General features: G+C 44.3%; 1 protein-coding gene across 1 annotated transcript in view; it reads left to right on the forward strand.

The window, feature by feature from the left end:
- myt1lb (myelin transcription factor 1-like, b) overlaps positions 1 to 23,984 on the forward strand; it is a 34,295-nt gene that overhangs the window by 3,367 nt on the left and 6,944 nt on the right. The window contains exons 2-10 of the mRNA XM_076107002.1: positions 1,244 to 2,383; positions 5,938 to 6,072; positions 10,531 to 10,621; positions 12,614 to 12,724; positions 13,640 to 13,800; positions 14,303 to 14,589; positions 20,338 to 20,568; positions 22,403 to 22,524; positions 23,549 to 23,617. Of these exons, the coding sequence (XP_075963117.1) occupies positions 1,244 to 2,383; positions 5,938 to 6,072; positions 10,531 to 10,621; positions 12,614 to 12,724; positions 13,640 to 13,800; positions 14,303 to 14,589; positions 20,338 to 20,568; positions 22,403 to 22,524; positions 23,549 to 23,617 (2,347 nt within the window). The remainder of the gene's footprint in view (positions 1 to 1,243; positions 2,384 to 5,937; positions 6,073 to 10,530; positions 10,622 to 12,613; positions 12,725 to 13,639; positions 13,801 to 14,302; positions 14,590 to 20,337; positions 20,569 to 22,402; positions 22,525 to 23,548; positions 23,618 to 23,984) is intronic.

Consider the following 23,984-nt stretch of genomic DNA (forward strand, 5'->3'; position numbering starts at 1 on the left):
TTGCTTTCCCGTGCCATGTTTCATACCGTCACAAATGAAACCCCTGGTGCAGGAGGTTGATGTAAGAAGCCGTCCACTGTCAAAATATGTGCCTGGTCATTCGTGACTGTTCTCTCTTCCCGCTCTAAAGCCCTCACCCCCCAAGCACCAATATTGTGTTGCTCTCATTAGATTGGAGTGTGTGTGTGTGTGTGTGTGTGTGTGTGTGTGTGTGTGTGTGTGTGTGTGTGTGTGTGTGTGTACAGTATGTGAGTGAGGGAAAGTCAGTGCTACTGTTTGTCTGTTAGTTTGTACAAAGTATATAGTTGGATAATATTCGGATCTGTTTTTGTTCTGATTAATACAGTCAAGTTCATATATTTGCATGTGAGCCAGGTGATAATTCATATTTCATCACTAAGAAATATCACTGTTTTTATTATTTGGGTGGGGGCTCTGGGTTTCTCTGCTGGAATGTAAGTGGCAAATGTGACGCCAACCTGAGCGATGTGCTCTTGGCGGCTCAGGGCAGAAATGTGAAAGGAGAGATTGGAAGTGCTCCAGGAGCGAGTGCTTGAAATTACTGACAGAAGAGGTTCAGTAACCTTTTGCAGCCTGTCAGAATCAATTAGGCAGTGAAAGGAATTCTAAAGATACTGATGATTGAATGAAAAAAAGGAACTTTACTAGCAAACGATGAAAAGCTACTGACTGGGGTTCATCCTGTTGCAGATGGAACACAATATTATCTCTCGGATATTAGACGCTCCTGTAAAAAAACACTTTCTAATTTAAAGATCTTCTGACAGTGTTTTGATTCACACTGCTGAACAATGAATGAAATGTTATCTTTTGAAACTATTTACAGAATTATTCAGTAATTTAACTATAAAGCAAATAATCTGTCCGTCTGTAATGATCACTGCCTTAATATTATTTATCAATAGATCTGTGAATGTCTTTTTCTATAGACATCCAGGAAATAAGTGCAAAAGTCAGACTAAAAGACACAGCCCCTGTTTTTATAGATTACCATTTACCAGAGCATCTTTCTCTGCAACTTTCCCTAACCGCTATATTCAACTTCCTGTGCTGATTCACAATTCAGAACACAAGCTGCTGTTAAGACTCTCAAAGTAAATTATTAGGGGAAGCAAAGAGTTCCTTATCCAATTTAGATGGACCAAGCCCAGAAATCTGATTTACCAGTAAAATAGAATGACGGAAATTCAATTACAAGACGTTTGTTCTTTCTTTCCAACAGAGGACGATCAGAAGAGCAGCAGCGAGAGGAGCGAGGGCAACGGTGGAGGTGGCGGCGGCGGCGGTGCCAAATCTGGCCCGGCGGGGGAGAAGGACAACAACAACGGCGAAGAGTACGAGAACTACGATGAACTAGTGGCCAAGTCCCTCCTCAACCTGGGCAAGATCGCAGAAGACGCCGCCAACCGAGCCATGACGGAATCGGAGATGAACAGCAACTCCTCTAACAGTGCTGAGGAAGATGACGAAGAGGAGGAGGAAGAGGACGAGGAGGACGAAGAGGAGGAGGAGGAGGTGGAAGACGAGGAGGAAGAGGAGGAAGAAGAAGAGGGGACAGAAACACAGAGGGGTGTTCTGAGTTTGGACGTTGACAGTGATGTGGTTCGGGAGACGGTGGACTCCCTTAAACTTCTGGCACAAGGTCACGGCGCAGTATTGTCTGACAATTTAGACGGACAGGAGTTTGGGGACGGCACAGCCGAGAACGACTGTGGTCACAACGGGGGAAACGCACACGGTGGACAAGTTAAGATCAACAGTAACGGACAAATCGAAAACAGCGACGAGGAAGTGTGTTTGAGCAGTCTGGAGTGCCTACGAAACCAATGCTTCGACTTGGCTCGGAAACTAAGCGAAACAAAGTCCACCGACCGAAATGGACCGCCCCAGCAAAACCATTTTTCATGCGGGGATCCCAATCAACAGCCCCAGCACCACAGCTACGGAGATTTCCACCACAGCCAAGACGACACGCGAACTCTCGACAGGAACTATTCCGACATGGACAATCTCATGAAGCTGGAGGAGCAGCTGAGCCCGCGCTCAAAGGCCTTCTCCAGTTGTGCACAGGACAACCGCTATCACACCAACCTCCGGGACTTCGACGAGGACACGGCCTCCGTGACGTCGGACCGATCAGAAGAAGTGTTTGACATGACGAAGGGTAACCTGTCCCTGTTGGAGAAAGCCATTGCACTAGAGTCAGAACGCGCCAAGGCAATGCGGGATAAGATGGCGGCCGAGGCTGCCAGGAGAGACGGGGTGAGGTATAACCACGAAGACCATGGCCCGCGGCATGGCTACGGCGTCGAGCGTAAAGCCCGGCTTCCTGATGGTATGAAGAAGCCTTTCTACCATAAAGGTGAGTGGTTCTGTCAAATGCTGGCACGCTCAGATGCAGACCATGCCTCCATTAGAAACCATAGCTACACAGATGTAGACATGCTTAGCTCATTTAACAAGCTCAGGTAAAATGTTTGTCTGCTTCTGTTTGGCTCCGTATTCTATCTATCCTGTGCTGGGGACTAGACAGCCCACATGCATTCTGGGAACCCCACTATAACCTCAGGACAAGCTTTTTTCAGCCAATTTGGAAATTCGCATCTCGGTAGCAGCGGGAGCGGCAGCAGCAGCTTATGTTGTTAAAATAGGCCAGCATGGAAACATCAGAGGGTAGGCTTGTCAGGCATAAGTAATGGCAATCTGCACGGCCTGTTAGGACCGCAAATCTCATCCCTGCGATGCAGCTTGGGGTAAAGCTGCCTATTTTTAAACCTGTGCAAGCACTCGGGAGAGGAAGCTACAAAACGGAGGCCTCCTGGATTCATTCTGTAGGGATCGGGGGAGCTTTTTGCCCTTGTTTGTGTCACTTACGACCTACCGTTCAGATTTACTGATATCAAATAAAAAGACTAATCACAAAGCACAAGACTGCAGTTATCCATCTGTGGTAACTGTTACACAGTGTGCTGGATGTCTGCTTGTATACGTAGAGTTACAGTCATACAGACATTGCAGTGGCATTTACAATAGTCTGATTTCAAGCTCCTTAGTTTAACTCCTAATTATTCCTTTCATCATATCCTAGACTGCAACCACATTCAGACTTAGTCAGGTTAAATCATTTCCCCCCATAAGGAAGATATCAGATGAGACCAACAAATAAGAGCATGCTAATTCACAGCAGGGTTATATTACACCGTAAATGCCACACAACTCACAGCAGGTATATATTGCGACTTAAATGTCACACAAATGTTAATTTGGAAAGCCCATCCATGGCCCCTGTGTCTGGCTAATGTTGGAATAATAAGAGGACGCAGAAGACGGTTGCGTCACGATAACATCTTTCCCCGGGAGAGATAGAAGCAGACACTCGTTGACCAGAGTTCCTGTGTGATTCATAAAACAGAGCGTGGAGAGGGAGGGGGGAGGAACGAAGGGGGGGATTCAGAGAAGAGCCCTGCCAGAAGCATGAGGCTGAGATGGAAATTGAACAGTATCAAAATGACCGATAACGAACGGCAGGCCAACTGACTGCACATTAATTCTCCAGAGATGTTATGGTAATGGGGGCTATGCAAAGCGCAGACCGTCCCCAGCCACAATCAATAACCCCTGCTTTCTAATACGCCTTCCACTCGGCTGCTTCCACGCTCTGCGATGCAGGCAGAACACACGGGCGTCACACGAAGTGCACGCGTGCCTTCGCGCACGTGGAAATGGGAGAATTTATTTCCGACACACTGTTCAAACACTGACAGCCGATGTGCTAATCTGCCCCCAAAATAAACCATTATGAAGATGCCCCATACTTACATGCAGACCAAGTTCTTTATCAACACCAAATGACCCTGCCTTTATTGCACCAGACATGACCAAACTCATTATGCCCCATAACGTGACATAGATAGATGACAGCCACGGAGGATAATGAGCTACTTTTTTTCTATTTGGTGACTCACTTGTTAATGTATGAGTAGGTGTGCTCCACACCTCCTTCGAGTTCTGTCCTTTTTTCAACCCTCCTACCTCTTTCACGGTAAGGGTGGAGCTACACAGGCCTGTAAAACTTGAAACAGTGGTCTGTCTTTCTATGTCCATGAGATAATAGCTGCTCCCCCGTCCGCTTTGCTAATACTTGCTCTAGATAATGGTTCATGTCACTCAAATGGCTCCAAATGGATTACACGATCTAATACAACACTGTATTCCTGTAACTCCGCTGTGAAAAGATATCACCTAATCTTCATTTCAAATGGTAATGTAAACATGCTTTCAACAAGAGCCACTGCATGTTGAATGTAAGAAGGGCCCTTGACCTTGTTTGACAGACAAAGTGTTGCAAAGGTGGACGGTTACGTTTGCAGAAACAACTCCAGCTGGCACCGGTTGGCGCTGCTGCTTTTTGGTGGTAACTATATCTGATCTGTGCTTCGAAGAAATAGGAGATCAAGGTTTTGGGAAGGGAAAGACTATCTAATCCTGTGTGTGTGTGTGTGTGTGTCTGTCTGTCTGTCTGTCTGTCTGTCTGTCTGTCTGTCTGTGTGTGTGTGTCTGTCTCTCTGTGTGTGTGCACGCTTTTTGTACCCTCATTTCCACAGTCAGCTCAACACCATTTGGTGTGAAGGCATGAGTGGTTTTAATAAAGACAAATATGACACATCCTTAATTGAATCTAAACTGAAAGATGAAACGCTTTTTGGTGAAGGTCACTAACACGAGAGTTGTAATAATTGACAAATCTTCCACATTTTCATCACAGTAAACAAATGTCACGATCAAAAGATCTGTCAGCGAGCCAATTATTATCTTTGTCTTCACTCCACTTCAAATAAGCTTATAAGCAATAAATAATGCCCTATGAACAAGAAATAAAATCCATTTAATATTCAAATGTTTGTGGTTGCAATAGGCAAGGGTGTGGAGTCACGCTTTTTAAATGTATAGTATGTAAAGTGCTGTTATATTCTATGTAATAGTCATAAAATCACATTCAGTTGTCATTGATAGAGACCATATACATAATCGTGCACTACAAAGAGCACTGTCTTATCTAATAATTCATATATTGTTCAAAATAAGACTTTTTGAAGTGAATAAAAAAGAAAATTGAACCCATTGCAGGAAATCACAGACAGGCTGACTTAAATAACATCCTTACTGATAACAACTGTGTGCAGCTCTCCACATAATGATCTATTTCCTTATGTCATAGCTGGTGAGGCCTTTACACACTGGGGGTGTTTTTTCGGAGTGAGGTAAATTTTTCGGAGCTTTCGCACCGCGAATAAAGACATCAGCCGATCACGTTTAGTGAGATGGAGATATTTAAAGCGGACACTATAGTGCATGGAGGATCTGTAGTCCGACCCAAGACGACACCCTTTATAACTCCTTTCAATCTCACAAAGGCAGCGCAGACCAGATCCACTTCTTCAGTTCTTACCTTTCACAATAAAAGCCCTAGACATAAACACTGAGTAGCTGTTTACCAGAGAGAACTTAAATTCAGTCAGATATAGGAAACTGAAAAATAAATAGCTTAAAGTAGCTGAGGCTAACAATTTAGCTCAGACAGACAGAAAATGTGCTGGTAGTTGGTCCTCTGCCCGCGAGAATCTATTCTCACCTTTTATTGAAGAAACTGTGATGAATTTGCACCGCTGCTCGTATGAATAGTTTAGGCGAGTATTTTGCATATTGGTGTGGTGCCGGTGTGTGGAGGCCTTTATTCACCTATGCCACTGTAACTCCCTTGTGACTAACTTAACATCGGGGAGAGCTGTTTCTTTGCCTCTTAAAGCTCTGATGTTGTCTGGCTGCCACAGTGCCAGCATCCACATGTGCTACCGTGATGCATCACTCCGGCATTTCGTCACGTGTGATCACCTCAATATGACTCTCTGCCCACAGACGCCTCGCGTGCGGACAAGAAGGAGAGCAGGTGTCCGACACCGGGCTGCGACGGCACGGGTCACGTCACGGGCCTTTACCCCCACCACCGGAGCCTGTCCGGCTGTCCGCACAAAGACAGGGTGCCACCAGAAAGTAAGCGCCACACGCCCAGCCAAAACAACCGGTTGGGCTCATTCACCCAACCGGTGGCCTTCACGTTCTTTGATGTGCAGGAAATCGGCATGTTCCCCGCGATCCCTGCTGCGTGTCTGGCTCGTTGTGTGTGCACTGTACTCGCCGTCGTGCAACTGTGTTTGATATTTCAGCCTGGGAGGGGGGTGGGGTGGGGGGTACAGTGAGGGGTCAGACGGGCTGCACTTCTCTTGTGACCTTTTTGCATGGGGCCGTGGTTTTGCTTGCGGATTGCCTGCCTAGTGTGCCGTGGTGATGAGGTGGGAGATGAGGCCTCGGTGATGCGTCAGTAGCAGCGACGCAGCAGTTGATGGGATGGTCAAGAAGTGTCAGTCTGCGACTTACTTGACTGCATGAGACTTTCTCCTCCACTAGATTGGCTGACAGTGATGGAGAACGTATGATAATCCCATCCACTGTTGTTGGTTTCATCATCGTAGGGGATGTGCGGGGTTGCATGCTTCTTCACAGCATGGTTTGAATGATGAGAAAAGGTTGCCATGTTTTTGCACTCCATTCATTTGTGTAGAGTTGTAACAATATTTGAGCCTGAACATTTTATATCTCCAACCTAAAGCTGAGAGTGCTCTCAGACCTTGATAACACTGAGCCTGCCACAGCCACCCATGTCATAAACCCCATTCATTTATTTGTAGTCTTTGGTTAATTAAGTTCTGTTGAATAGACGGACTGTATCATATCTCCGAGCCACGGATCAAGTGAAGTGGCAATAAACATTAGCCTTGGAATGAATAGTGAGTTTTTCCCTTTTGAGATCTCACCCCGGCTATTTAGTATCGTTCACCTTGTGCAAACTTCTCAATAAAAGCCCATTTACACGTTTCATTGACTGCAGCATGAAAATCAAGTTATGATCGGTCGGGACCCAGACCGCAATCAAAATACAAGAGGGTTTTAATAATGGCAAAGAAATCAGTCGCCGTTAAAGCCAGGCTTGTAAAGTCCAGCAGTGTCACAGACGAGTCTGGCTCTAACCTGAGGAGTGCTTCTCTCCCAGACATGTGAAAGGACTCAGAGCAGTTGACCTTCACTGTGATCCAGAGCCCCAAAATGGAATTTGGAATGGGCTTGAATTGATTGTCACTGGAGATTTTGGAATACGATGTCTCTGTTCCTCCTCCAGTGCCTCAATTGTGTTGATGGGGCTGACTTTTTGGGGGAAATGATACTACCACTACTGCACAGGATGCTTTGTATCACACAGAGTTCTCCTCTGGATCATCTTCAGTCCTCCTCCTCCTTCAAAAGGACACTTGAGAGTGAAACACACACACAGACGCAATGTCGCTGTTCAAAGGTGACCTGCTTTGGGTGGCATGAGGTTTCCTGAGGTCACTGCATTACCAGCCAGTCACCATGTTCCTGTCCATAAGTGGTCAATAGTCTCATACAGACTGCCTGTGGGGTCACTCTCTGTCAAATCAAATGGAGGTTTTTGTTTACATTTTAGATTTTGTTCTAACCGTATGTATATACTGTTTGAGACCCAAAAAAAATGAGTTCTGTAATATATTTTTGGCTGAATTTTGAGTTGTTTGTACCCTGGGAATGTTGTCATTTTCACCCCCTAAAAAACACATTTTGTAGGTTTCAATATCTTTAGACACAGAACTCCTACAGCCATGACATGTGGTAGGGGTGCAGACAACATGGTGCACAACAGATAACAATGATTGAACGGTACAAGCAGATGACCAGGTGGTCCCTCAAAGTATATACATATTTCCTGATCAAAATCTATTATTTGATTGGTTGTTGTGCCAAATTTCAGGGGCTCTAACATAAACAGAATCAGATATATAGCAAGTATAAGTAGCCAATGTTGCAATTTGGCATGCAGTTAACACACCAGTCATAATTTAGTTTGAATGAAAGCTCACCTCCTGGCAGTGCCCCTGGTGTAGGAAATAATAGGAATAACAGGGAAAGCAGCTTTAAAAGTGAGGTATTTTCTTTTTTAAAATAATAATTGGTGGATCTAATTTATGCCGATGTGAAGAGTGGTTCATGTGGATTTCAAAAAGTATACTTGAAAGTATTACATTTGAATTTGGTGCAGTGGAAGGTAAGGGTGCAGCGGATCACACAACTCACCGTTTGGATGGTGTCGAGGTTCAGAGTCACAGATCGGATCAGCAGGACAGAAAGGGCGCAAATACAACTTTGAAAGATTCCCGATCACATTTATGTTTGCCGCTGATAGTCGATGAGCCGTCTGGAACAATCCTTTCCACTGTTCTGAAGTCAGAGTAAACCATCAAAAATGACAAATATTATCCTCGTACTTTGTTGTAGGCATCTATTGTGGCTATTTGCATAAAAATACACAATTCAAATTACAAGAAAATAAATGATTATATTTTTATTAATAAAAACAAATAGTAGTTTTAATGATGTATTACAAGCTGCTTAGAGCTGGTGTTAGGAAGTTAAACAGCTCATTATTCATCTCTAATATCTATTTATGTTGTGAAAACATCTCCTTCAAATAGCTGGATTTATTCAAGTTTCTCACCAAAACTACATTTTACTAGATTACATTGAACACATCATGATAACGTTATAATTAGCCTTCGCCCAATACTTGTTTTTTGCAGAATAGACACTTTAATGTATAAGATGATAATGTAACTCAAAGGAACCTCCGTACGTTAGCGGTTAGCTCCGGTGCTGCTAACGTTACTAGCTTTCCTCCTGCTGATCTCTGCACAGATTTGTTGTTCACAGTGTAGCATCATCAGAGATCAGCGACTAGAAAGCATTAATGCTGATCTCCTGGTCGCATATTTTTACTGATTATCGGCCGATAACGACGGTCAGTAAAACTCTTATTTCACACAATGATGGTTAATAAACTGTAAATAATCCACGTTTCACCGGTGGGATCCGTTACACCACTAGTAGTAGGTGTGAACTCTTCTCAGAGAGAAAGAAGATAAGCAGATTGCTATTAACAATTACATTTATACAGTATCTCATTTAAATTGAAATGGATTAAATCACACTTTCAGATGTTCTTTTTATATAATAATAATACTATTATAATAATAATAATAGATAACCAACATCAAACACATGTTTAACAATGCAATTTGTCCAAAAACACACATTTGATTGTGGACCTATTCAAATGACCACCTGTGGGTCCCGGGGACTCATTACATTGAAAGCCTATCAGCATCACTGAGCAAGTCTCTCCCCTATTAACATGTTTGCTGTACTGAATGGACAATGTATTATTAATGCAGTGGCTTCATTTAATTGGCAAATCACACATTGCAACCAGACTGTTCCTTGGGAAATGTGAAAACTGACGATTAAATCATATCTCAAATTCATTAATTCCTATTCCTGTTTGCTCATTGTGGCTCTTTTCTGTGCAATGCTAAAATATGAATCGGCTCACATGGGAATCTTTGCTTTTGTCTTTAAAGCGAATTACCTTTGTAACATGCGACGCACTTGGAGCCACACTGCTCCCTCGGTTCATTCTTTTCTCAGCATCCCGACAGTTCGGTCCGCGCCCACTGATCCAGGCCCACTGCTTTCATTTCTCGCCTCTCTATGTGTGTGTGTGTCTTTGCAGGACAAGGCAAAACTGGGATATGCATAATGTATTGGCTTGTGGCATGTCGAGGTGGCAGGCTTTTGTCCAATTACCTGCACCGAACGGCAATTAGTATGTGAGGGAAGGAGGATGATGAGGGGTTAAAGTTTAAGGGGGTGATAATGATGAAGCCGGTGCCGATGGGGTTTGGCCCCGTGCTCGCCGCTGATTTGGAGACGACCCCTTCCCGGTGCCCGCGGTGCTCCGACGGCTCCTCTCGGACATCCATAGATCATTAATCTAATTGGCTGGTTGCCGTGGGGATCTGAGACAGTTATGGACTGTTTTAATGGTAAATGGTATTGAAGAGCGCGCTATCTACCCTAACAACGTACGGCTGATAACAAAGCTCAGTCTATCAAGGAGCTGTATTCCATGCGTCCTCCATTGATTTCAAGGCTGCTGTTTTGCATGATTGCTAACCGTTGGCCGCTCTGCTCTCTGCATGCCCAAAATGTCCCTCCATTTCCGTCTCGTGCCGGCTCTGTCCTGTTAAACTCAAATGACATCTTTTTATTCATGACTGTCCCTATTCCATGAATACTAATTTGAAAGGCCAGATAAGTGGAAGCAATATGGTGGGAAACCTCGCCTGCCCTCTCAAACTAGTGTTCATTAAAATGAAGGAGGGGTCATTTGGGTTCACACAGGCTCATTTCTTAATGATGTTTATAATGCCAAGCTCCTCACACACTAATAGAGCTCGTGCGTGATTGTAAGGGGCTCCTAACCTTCCCTGTCTTTCACTCCTGTCTCCTGTCTCCTGTCTCCTGTCTCCTGTCTGCGTAAAGTCGTGGCTATGTATGAGAATGTTCTTAAGTGTCCTACGCCTGGCTGCACGGGACGCGGCCATGTCAATAGCAACAGAAACTCCCACCGAAGGTAAGTGACAGCCTGCCCATATATGGCACTGTCCATGTTGCACCCTCCTTTTTTTCACCATGGGATTATTTTTTGGGAATATAATTTTTTTATCCTCTGTTCCCCCCCCCCCCCCCCATAATTTTTCTGTTTAGTTATTGTCAAAACCATTCTTTTTTGTCTCTGCAACACATTACTTTGGGTGTGTGGACAAGTCTTGCTTCTTATGTCGTGGGGGAAGGGAATAATTAAAGTAGTTCAGCTGTTTAACAATCCCCACGGTGTAACCGAGACTGATTAGAATGCAGCAATTCACACCCTCCGCAGCATAAATCATTTATCAGCTCTGGGCTGAAAAAAAGAAAAACGGCATCCATCAGGTGCAGGTTTTGGAGGGAGAAACCGAAATAGCAGGGGGCACCGTTGCCGGCGCTGTCAGACGGGGCGAGGTGACAGTGAGAGAGGAGTGTCACCCCGCAGCAGATGCTCAGGGAGTCGGGGCACAGCAGCAGCCATTAGCACCTCTCTGCTGCTCAGCCGGGGTGACAGGAGAGGTGCAGACCTGAGGACCAGCATGCCTCCGTGCCACGCTCGGCGACGGCCGCAAAATAGACACGCACATGGACACGCGCGGTAAACTTTCACCTTCACGAGGAAGAGCCGATATAACCCTCCATATGCCACCGCACACTTCCCAACCCGATGCACGCTCTTGCACCTGCACACAGTCACGCACGTCTGATGACAGGTGTTCATGAGCTCAGCTCTACACTGGCTTCAGGCCATTGTCAAAGATGATTTTTTTCACCGCGACCCGACACACTGCGGTTGACAGGCTGGATGGAGAATGATCGGGGTTAAGGATAACTACATGAACTTTTGTCACATTTGGTCAGTTCGTTGTCAGGAAGACGTCTTACAGCCAGAAAATGCTATTGGAACATATACTGTAGGTGTAGATCCCAAGTGTTTGTGAGAGTGTGTGTGTGTGTGTGTGTTTGAAAGAAACAACTGCACTTTGTTATGTGCGTTTGTCCATAGGGGAATATCTATTCAGAGAATTACTTCAAGCCGTTCAACCAGAAACATGCAAGCTGTTGTCAATTGTATCATTATTTTTAAGTGTTAAAGGTACGGTGGCCGATGAGGGCTTACTCGCTGCAACAGCCGTAAACATTTCCATTGGGAGAGACGTGCTGCAGCTTCGGAGACGACGGCAATTCAAAAACACCCAAAACTACTACAACAACAACGTCAAACCTGCTGTAAAATGAAAATAAGAAGGTGCAGCAGAATGACGAGACAACCGCATTAACAGCAAACACGCTGCTGTTACAGAAACAATGCAAAGTTACACACACACCACCAAAACAAATGCAAACACTGCATATCCAGTCAGATTCTTCATATGAAGTTGGAAAGTGGAGTCGGGAGACAACATAAAAAGGTCCATATTTAGTTTGTACTTTTCCTTTTACAATAACAGGTGAACATGCTGTTGTAAAAGACTAAGGCCAGATGCTCCCCTATGGCCTGGAGAACTTCTGTTGTGTTGACTGGATATGAGGTGCTTTGCTGTTGCAGTTGTTTTGGGGGGTTTTTTTGGTTCTGCATTTGCAGCGTGTTTGATGTTCATGCATTTATTTTGGCTCCCTGCAGCACATTTGCGTTGTTGTATTTGTTTTGGGCTTTTCATAAGTTTTAAATATTTGAAATGTGTTTTTTAATATTCTTTGAATTTAGCGTCCCTGAGGCTGCAGCACGTTTCTTCCAACACAAATATATACGTTAGCTCGAATAAAAGTGATGAAAGTGAAGGATTTTAGATCAAGCAATAGGCAAATACTTTCCGAACTACAGTCAGGAATTACTAAACTGGAAGACGTTGAGATTGATAGATGTGCACTGGCTGACATGAACTCTTAACGAGCCAGACCTTTTACAGCCTGTGTGTTCAATGTGACATCCAGATGTAAGTTCCAGTGTGCAACTAAAGTGGCTTTCTCATTTCAGTCTGTCAGGATGTCCCATCGCTGCAGCCGAGAAGCTGGCCAAAGTCCAAGACAAGCACCAGGGCTGTGACGTCCCCAAGTCCAACCAGGCCTCTGACCGAGTCCTAAGGTAGTATTCACTCTTCACTCTCAAGTACATCACGTATGATGATGACACGCTCTGTTATGGGAAAATACGGGATATAATATGTCATGCTACAGCTTCCAGTGCATATTCAATGTGGTCTATTTTCGCAAGGTGTTAAAATAGGTGCTGTATTTTGTGTTCCGGTGCACTGGCTGTAATGTGATGTAATACTTACCACGTAGAGAAGTGTTTCTCAGTCACGTTAGAATGTGTTGCTCCGTTTCTTTCTCTGCATTCTCTGAAGCCGTTGAGATTCTTAAGGTCTCCCCTCTTTTTGTTTTACGTTCTCCTGTCCCGCGAGAATACTTCCAAGAGACGGCATGTTATTTCCAGGCTCACTATTGAAGGCAGATCGTTTTATTAGATTCGAACAAAATTGGCCTCATTCATCACAGCGAAGGCAGAGCTTCTCTCAATGCTTTTATCAAACTGAACATCAACAGCACACGATCATACATTTCCATTTCTTCCTGGTCTTAGATGGAGGACATAAATGCATATCAGATGATAAAAGCACATCACAAGTATGCAAGTGTAATAAAAGGAATGTGGAAATTCAATTTTGACCCTTTTGTATTGACTAGGCATGAAAAACACTTGTAGCTGCTTTTTTTTATCAAGCAAGAGGAAGAAAACATCCATGCTATGGTGTATAAAAGAGATGCCCCACCTCTACTGTACCATCTCCCAGCATCATCCTCCATGTTCTAATCCTGGAGTATTAACAGGCTGCCCCTTCCCCTGCATCTGCCCTTTTTTTTTTGCCCTCTCCTTCCCCTGGGCAATATTGAGTGCCTCGGTCCAACTTCCTGCCCCTCGTCATTTATTTTCCAGGCCTATGTGCTTTGTCAAACAACTGGACTATCCACAGTATGGTTACAAGAACAATGTTTCCACCAGCACGCCCCGCTCCAACCTGGCCAAGGAGCTGGAGAAGTACTCCAAGACCAGCTTCGACTACAGCGCCTTCGACAGCAGTAACAACCACCAAGTGTACGGGAAACGGGCCATCGCACCCAAAGTCCACGGGCAGAGAGACTCCTCCCCCAAAGGATACGACGGTACGATTTCATGTCTACTTCTTCATTCCTCTCCCATTGTCTCAACTGTTGATCCAGATTGAGTTAACTCATGTGTGCATACAACATGATACAGATTCCTTTGGGCTGCATCAAGGAAATACATTTCAGGGTCACAAAGATTATGTCGTTGAATCCTCTGACGTGGGATATTATTTTAGATTTGGATTAGAGTGTCAATTAAAATACCAAATCTTATAGACTATGCATCTAAAAATTATAAAAGTTTGACAGAGAAAGCAATCTTCTTCTTCTTAAATTTGTTCAAGATATCTTTCAGAAATCCTAAAATGTGGGCAGTGTTTGGCACAGAAACCCATAAACACACTTCATTAGGGGTACACTGACGGGTAAACCCACCTCCACTTCATTCACCTTTTATGAATGGGAAAACAATCCATATATAACACACGTAAGCATCGATCAAAATGCACGCGGCCCTCTTTTCATTTCCAATGTCTTGAACGCGACCCCCCCCCCGCAGCCAAGCGTTACTGCAAGACCTCCAGCTCGGCCAGCAGCACCAGCAGCACCTACGCTCCCAGCAGCAGCAGCAGCAGCCTGAGCTGTGGAGGCGGAGGAGGGGGCACGGGAGGAGGCCGAGGGGGCGGGGGCAGCAGCGCCAGCAGCACCTGCAGCAAGAGCAGCTTCGACTACAGCCACGACATGGAGGCCGCCCACATGGCGGCCACAGCCATCCTCAACCTGTCCACGCGCTGCCGGGAGATGCCCCACGGCATGGGGGGGAAGCCCCAGGACCTGTGCTCGCAGGTAGGAGGGGCGGGGAGGGCTCACTTCATATCCTACATTCTGTCCACCCAAATGACACTAACGGGTGAATTCTGCTGAGTTTGTGGTTTGGTTGAGCAGCGTACTCTTATTTTTTAAATGACAGGAAGTTACAAAGGTAACACTTTATTATTACCATCATTTATAAATGTTAGATTCATAGTGAAGAGTTATTCACTGTTAACAAATAATGGAATGATAACTTACAATGTTTGATAATTATTAGTAACACATACAATTACAGTTCATGTTATTTTATCACGAGTTTGTGAAACATGAAATAATTAATTTATGAATGATATATTGTAACATAGCTGATAAGAGACAATAACATTTACATTCTGATTAGATTAGTTCACTTTTGAATAACAGTTTATTGTTGCACACATAGTATTTTATTTAACATATTAAGTATTTGTTAATGATTACCAAATGATTTGTAAAACTTCTATAAACATTAAATAGATCGATGAACCAGAAACTATTTATTAACTATTTAAATCGATTTAAATAATGTTTATATAGATACTTTACAAAATATGAATTATTAAGTATTATAATCATAATAATGTCAGTTGCAACTTAATAAAAGCCATCCAGATAATGTATATGGACAGTTTACAACCATTAACAGCTCCGCAGAGTTTATAGATGTTTTACAAACGATTTCTTAAAGGTTTACGAATCATTTTGTAATCATGTAAAATGTTATATGTGTAACAATAAGCTGGTAAAATAGCATTAGTTATAGCCTTACTAAACATTATTAACTATGGTTTCATTGTTTGCTAACAGTAAAATAACTATGATTGGTAGTATTGCTGATGGTTGTTATAAAGTGTTACCGTTACACTCATGTCCTGATCCGACACCACAGCCTCACATGACTCGGCAGGACTTCGGCCTCCTGCTGCAGTCAACAAAATCCACTGACAGATTATCTCTGTGCTTCCTTCATTATACTAACGCTGGCAGTGAGAACTGACAAAGATAGGGAGATTTCACGCACACATTCCATTAAAGATCCAGGGCTGTGTCTTACACTCAGGGCTCAGCAGGGCACTTTTTTATTTTCCGTCTGGTGATCAGATAGGAGCAGGACAAGGCGCTGCTTGACACGGCGTTAGCCCAGCGTGTCATTTCTGAGCAGATAAGGTGACGGTGTTTCCGTATTATCTGTACCCAGACGCTGAGCTGGAAAATGGGGTCCAGAGAGAGAGAGAGAGACAGAGAGAGAGAGAGAGGCTTAATGCTAATGTTAATGTTGACAGCACAGACTGCCAGATAGTGAGGGTGATGGAATTGAAAATAAAGAAAGAGAGCAAAGGAAGCCTTTTCTTTTGGTGGGAGGTTTCTAAATGTCACAGTACGGAAGGTGAGGAGAGGAGGATACAGGAAAGGAAGAAGGAGGGAGGGGAAAGGAGGAAAAAAACAGCCGAAAGCAAGGCACTTCCAAAGAAAAGTGAAACGGAACAAAGTTGGCGGGAACAAACGCCTGAAGCTTTCAGGGCGTCCTCTGGTCCTACACCTCATTTCATTGTCTGTCCTTCTCCCGCTTCGGGGCCAGATGGGCAGGATGCTCTCAGGGCAGGATGGGAAGACGGGAGACTTCAGAGGTTTTTTTTCTTTTTCTTCTTCTTCTTCCTCTTTCATCTCAACACCTCACCTCGTGGCACACGCTGTTCCTTTCTGTGTCTGAATGAAGCTTCACACACATCTCTTCGCGCCTCCTTGTTTTTTCAGCCTGTCTATCCATCTGTTTCTCCGTCTCAGCCTGCTCGTCGAATTTATTCCACCATAGTGTCATTTTCTCCTCTAAACCTCTGAGATTGTTTCATTTGAATAAACACTCATTCTACCGCCTACCACCACACCAAATTCCATCCTCAAATTTCACACTTTTCAAGTTTCTTTAAACTTACTTTAAATATTTATCAGTTACGTTTGCAAATATTTATGAGTCACTTTTCCAAATCCATATGAAGCACTCTGGATAAATTAGATCCACCTCACAGCACTTATTTAAAAAGAAACTACTTTTAAAGCTGGTTGGCTTGTTACCAAAAACAGTGGTGAAGAACACCAGGAGCCAATGACTGGTGTGTTAAGTGCATGCCAAGTTACACCAGACCAAATTGCCCCGACTGACAATGCTGCTTTAAAAAGACAAAGATATAGAAAATTGTCGCCCCCAAAGTAAACGGTGAGAGACGCAAATATACATAAATATCTATGGAGTGGAAGCACATGTGTTGCAGATCCATATTATAGGCAGACATCTCTCCTGCTGGAGTTCGGGCATCTAGGGCTGCACAGCTTCATTCATAATGCTGATATTCAAATCATTATCATTAATACATTTTAGAATCATAGTGTGCAATAGTCCTCTCCTGTCTCTCAAACACACACAGCGAGCTACACACGCTATGTCCTTGTCTCTGTAAGCGTCTCAGTCCTTTGTCCAAAAGTCTAAATGTATTTATCTTTCTTAAATCCATATCTGCTGGTGTTTATCCTTTCAAAAAATTCATACACTTTTACTGTGGTCAAAAAACACAAATGGAGGCAAGCAGCTGTATGAATGGGAGGTCAACCAGCACCAGAGATTCCATTTATAGAACCACAATAACACAACATGATAGCATGTCGTTGAAAAATAGAGACTGAATATAGCGCAAAATTCATAGCAGACGGTGCATATCATTCTGTTATCGTGACACATGTTAGGACCATTATAGTACAAAAGTACCCCTAAAAAAGAATCACGTTGAACGATAATGTGGTCATATGGCCCGAGCCTACTTTGCGTTAAGAATGCTGCGCTAAACGTTCTGTGAGTCCACTGCCTTAGTTGTTTTGGCAAGTTCCGGAAAAATGATATTACAAATCAGCCATTTTTATTACAATATTGGTCAGGTCATTACATTATTGGGTTTTATTACATTTTAAGGCATTATGACATTTTCAGGAAGTTATTACACGCCTCATCCACTTCCTGTTCCAGTGATTACAATGTAATGTCATGTAAAGGATGATAACCTTTCTATGTACTTTTAATAATGCTAAGATTTTTTTTTTTAACAGAAAGCCAACAAGTACAAAGTTTTAAACCCTCAGTTTAAGATAAACAGTTATTTCCCTGCTGGCACATTTAGGGCATCCTAATAAACAACAAACAAACTTCACTCAAAGACATAAACAGGCATCCATGAATGTATATGTTGGAAAGCGGCTTGTTTCTAGAGAAACTGAGCCGTCCCTCTAACGAATGCATGAAGAGAAGGGAGGGGATGGTGAGCCAGCGGAGTGTAGGAAAGGCCAGAGAGGACGTGATGCTGGTTTTATTTTAGGACCTGGAATAGGTGAGCAGAAGTAATGTGGCGACAATTCACCAGTGACCTCTCACGCCCCGGTCCTTTTCCTCCCAGCGTGTCCATGGCAACGGAGGTCAGGGGGTTACGGGAGGGCCAGTGCGAGAAGGGGTGGTCTCTGGTGACGGAGGTGGGGGGCATCTTCTCACATCATCCTCGTTAATTTGATATGAAGGGGTGGGTCTCTTAATTGGATGGTGACAGACAATACAATGGTGGACGAGGAGAGGAGGCATGTTGGATCTATTGCCCAGAAACCTGACCTTTATCTGAGAACGACTGTTTCTATTGTTCTTACAGTCCTTTACTCATTACTCATCTTCTGCCTCCGCCTCACTCTCTTTTTTCAGCCAAACCTACAATTTGACTTTTACTGGAGTTTTAATAGAGTGTGTGTTTGATAGAGGCAGACACCTACATCAATGTATGGAAGCCCATTAGGGACTTTATTATAATGTTAATGTCAACTTGAAAATAATAATAAAATAAACAAAATTGACATTTTTATTGTTACACACTCATCGTCGTTCTATTAAAACAAAATTGGAATGGCTTTTTGACATTTCATTTTCAAATTAAAATTAAAATTGTATTTTCATTTTGACTTGAATATTGCTAGCGTAAGTAGAAAATATCATTTATATTGCATTTAGATTTTCAAATTTGATTAGAAATTTGAACATTGTCAACTGTACAGAGGGGTAAGATTTAAAAAATCAACGGTCCAACATCTTTTCCTTTTTCATTTTGATAATGTCACAGAATGCCCGTATGAGTACGCGAGAATGAAAATGAAAATTGGATTTTTGCATTTTCAATTTTACTCAAATAACACATACATATGTGGAATATTAGAATTATTTTGAGGAATTACATTTTTCATTTTCATGTTTACAATATCATTTTAATAAAGACCCCTTTGGGCCACCGTACCCTAGGTTGAAGTCAGCTGAGAGTTGTATAGACAGGTGCTTTTGTAAGTTAGTGTTGTGTCTGCTCAGCCTTATGAATCGTCTCTGTCTTTAGCAGCCCATCCTCTCTCTGTTTTGTCTTGCATGATTCCAAACTTTTTTTACATTATCTTTTATTATTCATAGTGAGATATTTTTCTTCACTAATGACCCAGCAGTAATAATGTTCTACTATTTGATTCAGCCCCAGTTCTTGCAGTATTCATGCCCCCCCCCCCCCCCCCCCCCCGCGCGCGTTTGAGTCAATGTGCGTCACAGAGGTTTTGGCTTCAGACACCAGGAGAATCCACCCCTAGGGACACTGTCAGCTGGAATCAACATAGAGCGGGCTTTCCTCCTTGTGAAAGAAAGCAAGGAGGATGAGGAGGAGAGGAGAAAGGGAGTCCGAGAAGGGGTCATTAATGAGAGCAAGGACACATGCACATGCCGACCAAAAGATAAGCCTTGCGGGAGTGGGGGCTCGGCTGCATACAGCACGTGCCGGATGTAGATTAAAGGAAAGGCATGCGTGCATGGATGTACAGATACAAGCCTACGCTCAGGAGGCACAGCCAAGGCTGTTAGCTGGATGTGGCCCACTTAGTCCCAGAACACAGTATCGTCGTGCCTCTATTTTTGGGACTGCAGCAGTCTAGTTCCAGCCACTGCTGCTCATCACTGCTCACAACCCCAACCCCACCCCTAACCCTCAGTCCCTGTCCCCCTGTGATGTCCACTCACATTAGGCTCACACACACACACACACACAAAGTCATGCACACACACTCTTCTGACGGCACAGAATAGTGGGATGGAATGAAATGAGAGAGAGAGAGAGAGAGAGAGAGAGAGACAGAAGGAGGGGTTCACAGAGGCATGCACTCGTCCTTGAGCACTGATGACCTGCTCTTCTTTTGACCCTCTTTTGTGAGTGTCACACCACATTGCTGCTGTACACCGCAGGTGTCCAATGTTTCATCCTAGACTGACAAAAAAAAACACATTGGAATGTTGTTTCAGGTATTTGAACTGCAGGTGTTCTTGATCCATCTTTCCAGATATCTAAAAAAAACTTCAAAAGTGAACACATCACTGGAGGAACAGAACAATTCAAGCACTCTTCATGTACTTCTTTAGTATTCACCATGTGTTCAGCTACTGTTTTACCCGCCTCTGATGCTAGAATATGAATTTGGCTGCTATTTAATCAGAAACCCTCGCTCTCTTTCATCCCCTTCTCTCCATCCCTACCTCCTTATGTTCTGTGCACCCTTTTACCCCCCTCCTCATAATCATCCCACTGAAAACGCGAAACTCAACACACACACCCATCCCCTCCACATATACTGACCTTACCACCACCCACCCACGCACACATGCACGCACACAAACCGCATCCCACTTTCCAGAGCCCGGGTCTAGACGTTGATGAGAACGGTACGTTGGACCTGAGTATGAGCAAGCGTCTGTGCAGCGGCGGCGGAGGGGACTCGGTGCTCACCCCTCTAGAGCCCATGTCCCCCCAGAGGCAAGCCGCCCTGCTGGGCTCCCGCTGCTACGGCATGGGGGACGCCGCCGACTGCTGGGACCTGCCCGTAGACTACACCAAGATCAAACACATAGACGAGGACGAGAAAGAGGTAAAGGAGGAAACAGCGAGCAAAATGTTGGGAATTCACTTGACCACTCACGTGGGGTTTGGGGCCAGATAGAACACATATATATTCTATGTATCAGTTCAAATATAGGAGAAGTTTCCTGTAAAGTTGAATAATATTGTGCTAATTGCAGCAGAACACATTTAGTCATCACTCTTATGCATAACTATGTTTCATTTTTGACAAATAGACTACTCTCTGCCCCAGAATGTCCCATCACATGTTCACTTTCCTGTAAGGTGTTCATGACGATACCAGGATCGAGACGGAAATGTTGACGATAGCTTGTGCTTTTTGATGCTGGTAGACGGTACAGTTGACGTAGTATCTGTTCAATGTGTCTCAGCCCAAATGATTTCCCTCCACGCCGTTGATTTAACACACCGTCTGCAAGTCAAACATTTGCATTGCCGTCTGATTGTCTTCCAGGTTTGGTACCTCGCTGTCTTAGGCGCCCGTTTTGGTATCATTACAAAGTCTTATGAGGGATTTTTGAGGGAAACCTAATGAATCCGCATGTTAATTGATGTCAGCATTGCCATACACAGAGGTATCCGCTCTGTTTGTATCATGCTCCCCGTATGCCGGCTTTCTGTTTTTACATTTTCGCTCCTCTCCAAAAATGAATTATGCAAAGTAGCACCTTGGGAGGGAATCGGAATAGCTCATCTCATCAAAGAACTGCTGGAAATCAATGCAACACTGCTGGGTGCGCCTGTCGGCAGCGTGCACGGGCGCGTGTATGCACACACGCGTCTCAGCCGGTGTATGTGCAGGATGTGAATATTCATATGCGCACGTGTGTGTGTGTACCCATGTCTCTTTGGGAGTGCGTCTGCGTGTATCTGCGAGTTCCATCCCCAGCCTACTTTCCGCCCCGTATGTATGCATGTGTCGTCCTCCTTCCTGTCTGCCTCTCAGCCTGCGCTCCCTTTAATTGGAGACGCTCGCTGGCTGACCCAGCATCACACACTCGGAGACAGCTTGAGCGCCGGATAATTTGGGCTGTATCTGGACCCGTCTCCTTATGGGCATTACTGTACGTACACTGTGAGTGCGAAAGCAAAGAAAGAGGATTTTTTTTTTTGCATCAACAGCCGTCGTGCCCCGGCTGCAAGCACTGCAGACAAAGCACAGCCCGGCACGGCCAGCAGCGCTCTGACGCTGCGCCGCAGTGCCATCTAGCAGGATGACTGGTGCATTACGAGAGCAGAGCAGGCCAACTCCCCTCGATGTTCTGTTCTCGCTCGCACGCCGCAATGCTATACGAACATGCGCAAACCGCACGAGCAAGCACACTCACACACTCTACACCAAGTTTGGCACTGAGTCATTATTTCCTCTCAGGGGATCTATTTTCTTGCTCTGTTAGACTGACAGGTGAGACTCAATAGTCACACAGGCTCAACCATTAGTATTCAAATTGACAAGACTGTATGGTCTGACAAAAGTGCGTGTGTGTGTGTGTGTGTGTGTGTGTGTGTGTGTGTGTGTGTGTGTGTGTGTGTGTGTGTGTGTGTGTGAACAGACAAAGTGTTGAGGAAGGAAGGCGAAGCAAAAAGGCTATTTTATGAGAAACTCTAGTTATGAGTTTCATCATGTGCCAGTTAATAAAATCCTTTCTAACTCACAGTTGAGTGCGTGTGTTGTATAATAACTGCACACAAGCATGATTTCTTGAATGTGTAACGATGGAGCGAGAATCAAAAATATATCCCTCTTCATCCCTCTCTTCCCCTTTCCCTCCCCGCCTTCCTCCCCCCACCGCCCTCTGTCTCTTCTTCCTCTCTCCCCCTCTGCTCCCACCCAATCTCAGCCGGACGACCTGGACCCCTTCCACGACCTGCTGGAGGACCGATCCTACACCACAGACGTCAGCATGCCCAGCCCCAAGCCCAAGTACGTCCACTGCAAGGAGAGCAAGAAGGACCTGATAACGTAAGAGCCCTCCTCCTCTTCCCAAACGGCCCCCAGTGTTCCTCCCATCCACCCGACCCCACTTGCTTCTCCCCCACTCACGCTCTGTTCAACCCCGCCATCTTCTTTCTTTCTTTTGTTTTCATCTTTTGTCTTTGCTCCAGTTAACCTCAGGGAACCACTGGCCCTTTCTCTCTCCCTCTTCCTCATCCTGTGCTGCTGGCTTTGCTCTATGACTTTTTATTTAACAGCTTTATCCATTTGTCCACACCAATCTCAGAGCTGGCAGCTTCCTCTGACTCGACTATGCTGTCAGACACCTGTAGACAGAATGTCTCTCTCTCTCATATGTTAGCCCTTTGACTATTGCCGACTTGACATGCCGACACGAGGGTGTGGTGAAATAAGGGAAGACTAAATGAATGTAAAGATTGGATACATGCTGGTTTCTAAGCTGAACCTCGGGATGAAGTGATTTCTCAGTGGGCCGGCTGTAAAGCCTTCTAAGCCGATGTTATTCAGTCCTCCAGGCCCTTCCCACAGTGCAATGCAGACTAAGCATTTGCCAATCAGAGTGAGAAGATTTGAGCAGAGTTGTCGAGTGTTGCGGTGTGAGGTGAGTCTGCGAGGGCTGAGTGATAGCAGTCTGGAGGCTGACATGGCTGCACGTACGTGAGATTTCCCCCGGAACAAGTTCACGATTCCAGCTAAGTCACAGTCTTTGAAAACAAGCCCATATGTTAATTCATTATGTTTTATTCACTCAGTCCTGTTTGAAGTAGAGTGCAGAGCACACCATGCGTGAAAACAAGACTTCCCTGTTGTTACATATGAATTCAAATACTCAGAGGGATAACTTATTTAGATCAGCTCCCCTCACTTGCATCATGGCTTTTTTCTTCTTCTTTTTTGCATTTCCTGGTTGATGTCTTATGTATGCATGTGTTTGTAAATGTTTGCTTGTAGAGACGAGTGTGGTCTGAGAGATGACTCTGTGTTACAGCGGTCGTGGTGTGACTAATGTTCCACTGGTTGTATGTCTCAGTCTCTCAGGTTGTCCTTTAGCCGATAAAAGCATTCGAAGTATGCTGGCCAACAACGCACAAGAGCTCAAGTAAGGCGTGAGATGACTCACTGACATGTGTATGATTTGTGTGTCTTGCTCATTCTGCCAAGGTCCACCTTATTAGAGTTAGTGCACATAACATCAGGTAAAGCACAGCAGGTGGCTCAAATATGGACTCATGGAGCTTTATTTCACTGCTTTCTAAGGAAAACACTTTCTAGTCTGCTGATATTTAATGTTTAAATGTTGTCAACAAATCCCTTAAAAAGAACCAAACTATTGATCCTTCTAACAAGTACATTAGTGTATATATATATATATATATATATATATATATATATATATATATACACATACTCACCATCACACCAAATGTGGATTTATTGATTAATTAATGCGCCACTGAAAATAGTCC

Source organism: Anarhichas minor, unplaced genomic scaffold (genome assembly GCF_050575085.1).
Source record: "Anarhichas minor isolate MPS153535 unplaced genomic scaffold, ASM5057508v1 ptg000037l, whole genome shotgun sequence".
Classification (NCBI taxonomy): Eukaryota; Metazoa; Chordata; class Actinopteri; order Perciformes; family Anarhichadidae; genus Anarhichas; species Anarhichas minor.